The sequence below is a fragment of the Callorhinchus milii genome, unplaced genomic scaffold, assembly GCF_018977255.1.
Source record: "Callorhinchus milii isolate IMCB2004 unplaced genomic scaffold, IMCB_Cmil_1.0 Scaffold6, whole genome shotgun sequence".
Classification (NCBI taxonomy): domain Eukaryota; kingdom Metazoa; phylum Chordata; class Chondrichthyes; order Chimaeriformes; family Callorhinchidae; genus Callorhinchus; species Callorhinchus milii.
Genome location: NW_024704747.1, coordinates 6,068,584 through 6,081,364, shown reverse-complemented (window position 1 = coordinate 6,081,364; position 12,781 = coordinate 6,068,584). Strand labels below are relative to the sequence as shown.

The 12,781-nt window shown below is 38.8% G+C and overlaps 1 protein-coding gene across 1 annotated transcript in view; it reads left to right on the top strand.

The window, feature by feature from the left end:
- arhgap15 (Rho GTPase activating protein 15) overlaps nucleotides 1–12,781 on the top strand; it is a 317,810-nt gene that overhangs the window by 197,001 nt on the left and 108,028 nt on the right. The window contains 1 exon segment of the mRNA XM_007896359.2: nucleotides 2,669–2,767. Within this exon segment, the coding sequence (XP_007894550.2) occupies nucleotides 2,669–2,767 (99 nt within the window).

The window sequence follows — 12,781 nt, the reverse complement described above, 5'->3', positions numbered from 1 at the left end:
ACATCTTTCTAAAATAATGGCAAAGTTTGGGTATGCAAGGCCTGAAAAATAAGTTTAAGAAGGGACAGAATTGTGGAAATTGTTCAATTTAGAAGTTGATTCTAAAAAAATCTTTCAAATTCTGGCTAAATCTCAAGAGTTTGCCTCTATTCTGTGCTGTCTTCAATTTTAAGAATAAATGTGCAACAACACACGCTGGTGTAGATCAATAATAATAACAACAATTTACATTTATATAGCGCCTTTCATGTCAGCAGGACATCTCAAAGCGATTAACACAACTATCTGGGAGCTTGTACGTAATGGGGTGGGGGTGGGGTGAGGAGGGGATGTTATTGCAATCTAACACATATAATTGCTTTAGATATTATAATCTATAGTTACGGCAAAATTGTTTGATTATATTCAAAGACTGAATCCGGGTGGAGTACAGACTTAATAATTGACTCTTCCAGTTTGCTTTTAAGAAGAGATAAATGTTTGGGTGCCACACTCATTAAAATATGTGTTCCAAAGACATGTCAGAAACTACACATTTGACTGATCATGAATTCACAAGGGGTTATCTATCTGACTTGAATGACATGCTGTAGATATGAGAAATAGTCATGTAGCAATGTCCCATTCTTATCTCATCAACCGAATGATGTGGCGGCTGCTAGCTTTTAATAGACTACCTTACCCTTGCTGCGCTCTGAGTTCTGCTATTCTACGTGAATTAAATTTAAGTCCACTTTTGCTATTGTAATCTATCACATTTTTGTCCGTAGTTCCTGCAAAAATTGTTTGCTGGTACTCAAAGTACTCAAACTTGTTCCGAGTGAGTCCTTGCTTGCAAGTCAAATGCAGCAAACCCCCCCCCCACTCTTTTCAGCAAGAGTATAAACAAATGATGTTGTTCATTTTTATTTTTATGCTCAGCCGGGTATTTGACACATGCGGAAAACCATCATCATGCTTAAGAGTATCCAAGCCAAGTTGAGATTTCCATGCATCCCACCTACACATGGAAATCCCTGAGATAGATTATTGGAATGGAATGTGCACTCTGTCCCCATAGGGATGCATCCTGATTTCCTAATTCTGGAAAGTATTAGTTGCAGGTTGGTAAGAGCCAACGCTTGGGGACCCCAGAGTGTGCGTTGAGGTAACTGCTGGAATCTAGCCAGCTAAAACCGCATATAGCTTGCCATTGATATTGCTGTCTGGCAAGCTTTCCCACTGCTTGTCCAGCAAGGACCACCCTACCTGTTAAGGCTTTCGCTTGCAGGGTTAACAAGAGCTGAGTGGAATGGCTCCCTGCTCCAAGTGACTGGTCTGCCTTTCCAGGTTTTACCGATGAGCCAGGCTGGCTGCGCTGTCATCACCAGTGCCCTGGAATACTACGGACCCGCCTGGCTCAGGAACTAGACTACCAATAGCCAGTTCCACATTATTCATGCTGTTCATATATCATACTCCTCAGCAACAGTGCTGCTGAAAAGACTGTTGCAGACTCTCAGTTGGTTGCCCCGTTAGATCATGTTGTTAGTATTGAGAACAGCTTAGGATTTTTTGAAGTGTCACAGTAAACACTCACTTCCAAACCCTCACCAGTGAGACAGCAATACACCTCTTCAAGTTATTTGTTTGTTCACACCGTATAGACACTTTAAGTTGACTGTGTTGGTTATGAAGGTATATTTATTTTCTAAGCACTTAATCTGCAGTATCTGTGCATTTCCCATACTGTTGCAACCTACTTTACTGTTCAACTCGACTCCAAATGGATAATTTGTCCACTGTTTCTCTCCATATTCTAATTGAATTGAGTTTAGTTTGAAGTCAATTGTACCTATTGATTGTAAATGCTTGTTATAGAGTACTCGATAACCTTAATCAAATTTTAGACAAGTACTCCAAGAGTAATGATACTTTCTAATTTGCTTCTGGATGTACCTTGTATTGCCTTGCATTCTTATCCTGATATAACATTATATTTTAGATAGCTTTTGACTTATATTTTAGTCATAATGCACTCTTACAGTAGGTTAGTTGCAAATATCATAGAATCGTAGAATGCTACAACACAGAAGGAGGCCATTCGGCCCATTGTGTCTGTGTCGGCTCTTTGAAAAGAGCGATCCAAGTCAATCCCACTCCCCCGCTCTCTCCCCATAGCCCTGCAAACTTGTTTTCTCCAATTTCAATTGCTTCTCTCGTGGTTGCAGCCATTTATTTATCAATGAGGCAAAAAAATCAAACTTTCATTCACCCCACTTAAGCAGAGATGTTCAAGGCTCGTGACATTCATCAGCAAATTCCAATTTTAAAAAAATCCGAATTAATTTGCTAAATACTCAAAATTTAACCTGCAAAATACACAGTCATTACGAACTTTACATTGAATCCTGTGACGCATTTTGAGGTGACAACATGGAAGGTATTCTACCAAGTGCAAAACAATTATTATTATGATTCATAGTGCATGCTGTTTCTCCAACATCAAATCCAGTAATAATGCTGATAAAATGTTAGGTGAAAATGTGTAATGAACTTGAAATTCTGAATTGTCAACGAAATACGTGATTTAGGCACCTTCTGGTTTCCTCTTTGTATTTTTGGATTGTCTCAGTTGTCATCCCTGACATATCTGATTAACCCTAATTGTGTCTCCGCTATATTGCAGAACAAGTTTTCGGCTGCCACTTGGAGACTCTGTGCAAACGGGAGGAAACCACGATTCCACAATTTGTGAAGATTTGCATTGAAGCTGTGGAAAAGAGAGGTACATAGTTCTCTGCACGTAACTCTCCTCTGCATTTTTAACGGAATTACTTATCAATCACCCTATCAAACACGACATGAATCTCACCTACGTAAAAATGCTTTCAAAGTGACTCAATTGTTGACCAGAAATGCTAATACAAAGCTTCATTTATCTGTATCTAATTGATTGTTGTGGTCTCGTTTTCCAATTTTGATTGCAAGAGCAGAAAGATGTTCTGGACTGTGAATAGGGTGAAAAATGAGCACAGTAACAGTTGTACAATGCTTTATTATTTATGTTCATTATAAGCATAGAAATAGGGTCATTTAAAACTTAAGTACACAGTTCAAATGACTAATTCTGCTGCACTGTGAGATTTATTTTCGAGTACTGTCCATCTGTTTATCTGTCTGTGAACTTTGAAACTTGCAATAACAATAACTTTCACGTGGCATCTCAGATTTTAAGCAAACTTTAGAGGTGACAAGCATCTAGTATACAGTGTCAGCCGATCACATTGAGCTTCAGTCAGAAGGAGCCATAGTGAGTGCCTTTGGTTTATACCTAGAGTTGCCACCGAGTCAGCGTATGTGACAGAACAGTGATGAGTTACCTGCCTGACATACTGCTGACTGCTGCTTTTTGCAATGCGAAATCAGTCCTAAGATTCATGTATAAGGATTTATCTGAAAACCAAGGCAAGACATGACCTTCGTGTTGCTTTATGTGAGCAGAGTTAACAACTGCTCTTTATCATGAAGCATATCACTTGTAAATTGGGTAACAAGTTCAAATCTTCAGTGATTGTACAATTGGGTCTTTGTTCTCCTCATACACTAAACGTCTTCCTTGAGTGTCTGTTCTGAGTGTATGTATCTATAGCACTTATTAGTTCAACAATATTTTATGGGACAATGTGTAGTGCAGTCCTTTCACTTCTGGGATCTAGGTTTGAAACCAGCCCAGACGAATGGAATAATAATAATAATCCTTGAATTTGATATAACGCTTTTCACATCTTCTAGACGTCTCAAAGCGCTTCACAGAATAGACTGTAAAGTGAACTGACCATTTATTTGTGGGTGAAACGCGGCAGCCAATTGCGCATAGCAGTGTCCCACAAACAGTCGTGGATTGAAATGACCAATTTTATTATTGTTTTTTTTTTGGAGGGATTATTATTAGGCGTGTGGAGTAAAGAACTTCTATCTCTCACTCTCTCTCTCTCTCTCTACTGGCTATAAAGGTCCATCCGATAAGTAAAATGAGTTGAGGCACAAGTGGGCTAACGGGCACAAGTCTATAACACAAAACCTCCCATAATTCAGCACTAATTAGGCCCCAACAAGCAGTCTCACTGGGAACACACTACAATGTACTGAACAAAGAGAATGACATAAAGGAGGTGCTATCCTCTGGCTGGAGTAAATGCACATCTTGGCAGTGTGGATCAGGTTTCACTCTGCCTCTAACCTCTTATCTGTGATCTGAATGTGCTTAATGTCGACACAGGGGGGGAGAAAATAAGTATTCTGTCCCCTGGGTTGATATTCCAGACTTTCATCAGCACAAATTCACCACAAATATATGAAGAAATGTGATTAGATTCACAACAAAACGTTAGAAAGCGGGTTCTACTTGCTAGTTTCAAAATTCCTTTAACAGATGGACCTGCTGGGAAATCTCTGTGTATTCATATGCTTGCCACTTCAGTCATTTAAAAATGGTTTACTGTGACTGTAGGGGGCAGACAGCTGATTAATGTAGGAGATAATGGTAGGTGTGTACTTTATTCAACTCAACAGATTCAATTCAAGACTATTTCCTGTCATACTGTAAGTATGAGCAGATTTGTGGCCAACAACCCCTATATTTCAAACTCTAAAAGAGCGATTCAAGAATTTGTAACTAGCATGATGTTTGAAATTAATAATCTGTACTCATCCTTTCATTAGACATAATGCCTATAATGTCTCAAAGCACTTCCGAGGTTGTCAACTGTAACAACTTCAAATTAATAATAATAATAATAATCTTTGCATTTGATATAGCGCTTTTCACGTCGGGAGGACGTCCCAAAGCGCTTCACAGAATAGACTGTAAAGTGAATTGACTGTATATTTGTGGGCGAACGCGGCAGCCAATTGCGCACAGCAATGTCCCACAAACAGTCGTAGATTGAAAATGACCAATTTTATTATTGTTTTTTGTTTTTTGGAGGGATTATTATTAGGCGTGTGGAGTAAGGAAACTTGCCCAAGGTTTCGCCCTGTCTGGAATTGAACTCAGGTCTCTCACTTGCAAAGCGAGTGCTCTAACCACTGAGCTACAGGACTCCAAATTCTAACGTATTTGTATGCAAAAGGTAGACATTCTAGCCCAAATAGCCAAAAATACAGCACTTAGAAACATAGAAACAGGAGTAGGCCATTGAGCCCCTCGAGCCTGTTCCACAATTCTTTAAAATCACCACCACTCGTGAATTGTCGAATGCTTTACCAAAGAAATGTTTCACGTTTTGGGTAAAATCTATTGGTTTTAGAAAAGTCTCCAGTAATCACTTTTCAATTCTATATGTGGTTTGAGTTTCATTTCCATTTTGTTCTTGGAACATTACAAAATGAATCGAGATTTAATTGATTTCACCAGTCGCTGTGTACACTTCCAGGTTAAGGTTTCGCCTGGTTTTCTCGGTGTGATTAAGCAGCCTGCTTTGCAATGAACTGGTCAGAAGCGGTCCCTTAAGAACAGAGGGCTTAAAATGGTATCTCGCATTATTAGACCTAGACCCCGAGCACTGTGGGTTCACCCAAGTTCAATCTACATTGGTTTACCATAATCCTTCTGGTTCTGAATTTCCTTTGTAGCTCTGTCTCTCTGAGCTCAGCATCTATCTACAACATCTAGAAAGCTGATATTCTCTAATGCTCCATTTATATAGACAAGAGGAGGCCTGAATGAATCCAGCATAGATTGTATCTCTAGCATGAACCTTACACTGGAAAAACATGTTGGATATTGTCATGATTCTCTCCCTCTACCCCTCCACCACCATCACCCAGTTGGGATAATAAATGAATCCACATTGGGCTACTTTGAATTAATTGGAAAATGCACAGATTTCCGGAGTTTGAATTTGGATCTTGAAAGGGTTCTTCTGGCCCCTTTAAATCCAATGATAGCGCATATCTTCAATGCCTGACTTTATGGGACATCACTGTGCGTAATTGGCTGCCGCGTTTTGCCCATAAAATACAGTCAATTCACTTTACAGTATATTCTCCAAAGTGCTTTGAGACGTATTAACAAAGTGATAAGGGAAGGGGCTATATCAAATGCAAAGAATATTATTTTTTTATTTATATATGGGACGACATTCCCTCTGTACCTGCGTGACACTATTCCCATTAATAGTTTTAGTTTCATTGATATGGTCAGGAATGGCCAAGAAATGTTCCTTCCAGCTTCAGATTTAAAAGGTTAGTTCAGGTGCTGAATTGATATCTATTTTCCTCTACGTCAGGAATGTGTTACCAGAAATAACACTTGGCCTTCTGCAAATGATACCATCCACAGTTCCTCCCAGGAAGGTCTGTGATAGTTCGGTGAACTTCCTAATGTTTTAAGCAGAGAGTCAGTGAACTGAAATTCAAGAGATCTGCAAGTCTCTTACAACAAGTGCTCATCCTGCTTACCTTCCAAACAGCAGCAGCCTTCCTTCCAAACAAATGCAGTAAATAAATCACTTAAGGGATCCTGTATCCTGCTTTCTGTTGTCACACAGTGTACTCCTGCAGGCTATATTTATCCCACAGTTGAAGGAATGGAGGGCATTTGGGGTTTCCCATGAAGGAATCCAGACAAAAGCACTAAAGGAAGAGGAAAGAGGTATGACCTGATACCGTTAGCCATCATGTTAATGGGCTTTGCTGCTTTACAGACTCAGCAATCAGCTTATCCTGTTTTGGGTTGCAGTTGTACCTTCCTGTAGGTGTGTCATGTAATGCAAGGCTTTGACAATCTTGCTATTAACATACACAATCAAATAATTGTCCTGGCTCAGACATTGCTCTGAAAAATCTCAGGTCAATAATTAATTTTACCAGGGCAAGTGCTGTATATCAATAGAACAGTTCAGCTTTCAGTGATCTGGAACATGTTGTTGAACAGGATCCAGGAAAACCTGCTTTTAAATTCACATCTAAAATAAATCAACACAAGCTATGAAGCTAGGCTCCCCGAGATCAGCTTAAAATAGTTTTAGAAACAAAGGATCTTTCTTTTGAATAATATACATTTTCTCTTTTACTTTTTAGCCAAAGAAAGATGTTTTTAAAAAATAAGATCACATTAACTCAAACACTTATCGTCTATGGTGCTGAAAATGGCAAAGTTGTCACTTCCCATAATTTAGAAATAGGAGTTTAATACTCAAAAGACAGCACAAGCTCTCCCTTATTCTTAGTGAATTGGAAGAGTAAATGTATTTCGGTGCAAAAGACACCAAATAAAGGTAATTCCACAAATCTTCACTTGAATGTGAAGCATTTTAATCCTAAATGAAACTTTTTTTTCTGAGCCAGTTATAGCTTTGGTTATAGCCGGTTGATCCTTATTCAGTAAGATCCATTCCAATTAAATTTCAACCACTCAGGTTCGCTTACTTTCTAAATAGCCAATGCGTTTTTGTAACTTTGATGCCAAGTCTATCCCATTAACCTTTCCCCATTATTTGGAGAAACAGCATATTTAGTAACTCCAAATCTACACGAATGTATCACTAAACAGAGACTCTTGTCTGCCTACGATCCAATTACTAATAATTATTCCAACCCCGCGTGCAGTGTTCATTCATTGTCATTTTTTGCTGGGATTCTAAGGTTAAAATGCAGCAAACTTTTTTTAAAAATAATTAACAGGATGCAATTAGTAAATAGAATTGAATTTAAAAAGGAATTGAATAGTTTGCTTATTTTATTCTTGAAAAAGCCACAGCCACATTAACATCCGATAATGTTACACATGAGCAGGAACAATTAATGGTAATTGCACACTTTAGGAGAGAAAGGCTGTCTCAGCTATATCCTAAATGGCAAATGGCATTCGGTTACTACCTTAAAATCATCCATGGTGCTGGATTTTGTACCGTAATTTGCTTTTATTCTGCTAAAATGCAGTGGTTTCATCTTAATTACTGTTAAATAAATGGAATAAATTGACCTTAAACTGCTTTTTTAGGATTGCTTCACTACTTGCTTTAGATTTGCTTTGTGAGTAGAATGGGAATCCAAGGACGGAAGAAAACCAGAACAGTTTAGACCATCAGCTAGATACTTTTAGCTCAAATTTTTCAAGAACATATTATGTTGCTAGTCCACATCCAGTCATATCCACCTCTACTCTCATGAAATCGCAAAGATAGGAGCTGTCGTTAGCCTTCCTTCACCACCCACCCAAATTCACCACAAATGTCTTTTGTCCGAAACCATTATGAAATATTTCACCCCCAATAGTGTTAGTGATCAACAGGTGTTGGAACTCAAAGTCTGGTGCAAAGTCAACTATGTGTTAATTCTGTAAATCAGGAAACCTTTGCGTAGTAAAACTCGTAGAACCTTTTGTCCAGGATCATTTAGCACTGCGGTATGAGGAGCAATGGCTCAGTTGCTGGCTCTCTCGCCTCTGAATCACTCCCATTGGGACTTTGAACTCATACAGTGTAGAAGTACTAGAGGAGCACTGCCTTGTTGAAGATGCAATACTTCAGATGAGAAGTTAACCGGATGAGACATTAAACCAACGATTATAATCAAATAAAGTATCTGATTATTTTCTCAGAGGTAATTGCTGAGTAAATAAATAAGATGTGGTTTATAATCTGGGATAGGAATTTAATTTTCGACCGTGCCTACGGTCATCTTCCCTCCTCCAGCCCCCTCGCCCTCCACCCCTCTCTGATCCCATCCCATTGATCCACACACATCCAATTATCTTGAACATGCCATCAGAGCAAAGATTTAAACACAGGCAAAGCTGCCCTCACATAATAATAATAATAATCCTTTCACTTGATGTAGCGTCTCATCACATCTTCGAGACATCTCAAAGCGCTTCACAGAATATACTGTAAAGTGGATTGACTGTAAAAATTTTGTGGGAGAAATCTTTTCTTTGAAAGGATTATTTCCCCCGGAAAAACGATTCACCAATCGACTAACAATCAGTTTCCTACTTCCTGCTAGGCAAACAGAGGTGTGTGGAGGAAGGAAATATGCCTAGCATTTGGGAATCAAACCCAGGTTCTCTCGGCAAGTGCTCTAACCACTGGGTTTACAAGACTCCATGTGGGTAGAGGACACCAATGACCCATTACACTTTACTTACCTCGAATTAACAGCAGCTCTGACAAAACCCTGGAGCAAACTGCCTGCCCACTCTCTTGGCCAGGATGTGTGATGGAGCAGAGAAAGATCTAAGTGAGGAAGAAAGAGAAAAAACACATTCAAAAATGTGTGTGTGTGTGTGAGGGGGGAGAGTTATTTCCTCGCTTGAAAACAAATGTGAAAATGAGAAAGAGAATCAGCTATTTCAATCTGGTGGTGACTGGAATCCTGATCCAAATGTAAATACTTTTTTGGTAAACTGATTCTGTCTTTAGCAAAGTTCATCTGCATCTATTATAGCTCCTAATTCCCTGTCCGAAATCACGCAACGGTTATTCACATGTTTGGGACAATTGTCAATGATGCAGTTCATGCGCAGAACGTAATGTTATGCGACACAGAATTGTAAGTCAACAGTTTTGAGATTGCCACATAGCACGCAGAGATTCTCTTCCTGTTATTCCACTCCTAATTGTAACTCAATCATTGGTGCCTTGAACCACGTGTCTGACAGCCCACAATATAAATTCTGCTACTGTACTCAAACAGGCTGCAGATCGATCTCAAGCCATTTGCAGAGCCTTCACAAAGTTGGGAATTTTTAATGCAATATTAAACCTATTCTAGATAAGTAAGCACTCTATTGTTTGCTTCAACAATTGAGATTCGGGAAGGAGGAACTGTCTTGCCAACGGCAAAATGAGCAGCTAAAACGGCACTAGAATTTCTTCTCCTGAAACGCACCCAGAAAAAGGTTAACAATTATAACTGTGACAGCTTGTAAATCGGCAAACTGTTTCCTGACATTATAAAAAAAGTTAATACGAACATTTCAGTGAACTGTAAATGTTTAGCTAATCACACGAAATGCCTCTTTTTTCAGGAACATAAGGTACTTTGACAGAAAGGATATACAAAAAAGTTTGTAGTTCAGTTCGCTGCCAGAAAGTCACATCGGGGTCCATAACACTACCACATCTCTGTTTCAGCCTTTGGCAGGTTTCTGAAACTTTTTCAAGAATATCCAGTCATATGCAATCATTATCTCTCAGCAGCATTTGCCCAGCAGCTGTTGTGTTTTTGCTGTCTTTGTTTGACAGTATCCAGTGGTAGTTTTAGATGTGTGTTTAAAGAAATGGGGAGGTTATTGGCATTAACTACGCTGGCTGTACGTGTGATCAGCATTTTCCCAGGCTTTTTTCACAGAGTTCGCCAGGCAAGAGAGTGACCTTTGTAACAAGCGCTTTTCATCATAAGCTCTTACTTTGATTCTTTTCCTGCTGATTCACGTTCCAAACAGTTAAGAAACCACTAAGATGATTATTAATTATACCTTTGGGTCTTGACTTCTCTTTCTTTGGCTTTGGACATGTTTACTAGATTTAATAATTACATTTTTTTGTTGCTGAGGAATTGGGTTCTGTGATTGCTTATTATCCATATAATCCTAATTATTGCTCTTTTTTGTCTTTCTTTTTGCACATTTTATCTTTGCCTAATATGGACCAAAGTGTTTTAGACTTCGAACATGAGGTAATCATATGTTGTCTGCAGAGTGCTCTCACTATCAGGGTTGGGATGGGTTGCAAATTATCTTTGAGAAGAATGGGGGATTCAGTTCAAACACAAATGGGCCAAAATACAGCTAGAATTTCCCCATTGCAGTATTGAATATTTGCTGGCTTGCCAGCTATTACATTTACATACGTTTCCTTCCTTAGCACTGAACGTTTCGCCCGCAAAATACACAGTCAATTCACTTTGTCGTATTTTTTGTGAAGCGCTTTGAGACGTCTCGAAGACATGATAAGGCGCTATATTCAAATGCAAGGATTATTATTATTATTATTGTTATCCAGTGCCATTCGCTGGGCTAGCCCAAGGAACGATTTAAGGATTTCTGTATCAGCAGGCCGAAACTGGCTTTAATAACCTTATGATTGACCCCAGATCAACCCAGAATGCAATCAGATCACTTGTGGAAGCAGTCCTGAATAGATCATTACAGACTTTCTACTCTATTCTATTTATCTTTCTCTTCAACATTTTATAGTCAGTAATTTGCTCAGGTCAGGTCATTTTCTTCCTTTTATAGGAAGACGCATGGCTGATCAATGCTCGCTCCGCAAAGGAGCTATCTCACCTAATCCCATTTCCCTGCTCTTTCCATTCACCCTTCTATTTAATTTTCATGTGTTTGTCTATTTCTCTTTTAAGTGAAATTGACTCTGCTCCAACAGACATGTGCAGTCAATGTATTCCACATCCCAATACTCTTTGTTTAAAAGAGTATCGCCAATATTCTGGTGATGTTCTTAAGTCTATGCTCTCACAATAATAATTATTATTATTATTATGCTCTCACTACCAATTCACCAACAATGAAAAAGTGATCAAATTGAAAAGTGAATTAAGTCACCTTACAGAGAATATTGAGCCAAGGAGTCTGTGGCACCAATGAACAAAACTTAGAACATAAATTATATCATAAATAATATTAAAGCTATAAAAATAGAATTTCATATTAAAATAATGGGGCAAAGTTTGTGATAATTCCTTAACCCATTCATTGTGTTAACCCAAGGAACGATTTAATGATTTGTCATGGGTTTGCGATTGTTTCTTAACTGTTTACTAATCAAAGCCTTAACTGCACTCTGCATAATGCTCACAGCCTCCAATTCCCCCAGCTAACTTCTCCCTGTCAGGTGGCTGGTTGCCTGCTTAAAAAAACACAGGGATCTGACTTTGTATTATAAGTTTCTTGGTGTAATATAATAATAATCGTTGAATTTGATATTGTGCCTTATCACGTTATCAAGTCTTCTCGAAGCATTTGTCGGGATTTACTGTGATCATATTTTGTCGGCACACATGGCAGACAAGTTGTGCATAGCAATGCCCACAAAGGGCCATGAAATGAGTGGCCTGTTTTGTAATTAAGGGATTGTTAGGTGTACAGCAGGAGTAACGCCCTTTGCTTTTTGAAATAGTACAGTGGGATCTTTGACATGTACATGAACAGGGAGACAGGACCTTTTTAATGTCTCATCCAAATGACAGAAACTCCAACAAAAGTAACACTTGCCCAGCACTGCTTGGAGTGCCCAGCCTAGACTGTGAGTTCAAAGACCTGATGTGGGGCTCAAACCCACAACCTTCTGACTCAAAGGCGAGAGTGCTACCAACTGAGCTAGGCAGACACTTTTATTCGGATCTAGTATCTAGCTTCTCTTAGTCTGATCTCCTCCTTCATCAGTTAAAGAGAGAATCTTTTCTTACAGCACAAGATTTGTAACTATAGTTCTTATACAAATGGTAATTGAAACGTGCATCAAGCAAAGAAAATTACTTCACAAGAATAACCTTTGCTTCGAGTGGTCCTTTGTATTCGACAGATGTCTTACCATAGTAAGGTAACCTGTCCAACACAAGGGCATCGGTGTTTAAGATAATGATAATGACCAACCCGGAAAAACAGTTTGACAGAATTGTGAGATTGACACATTTTAAGGCAGAATGCAGCCTCATCTGCTTCTCGTGCCTGGTACTAATTCATTTCTCACAGAGACTATAAAGAGTTAAAAGTCATGCAAATTTCTGTTAGTTTAAATCCAATGCATCCCATTGGACAGAAATCCACTGAAAT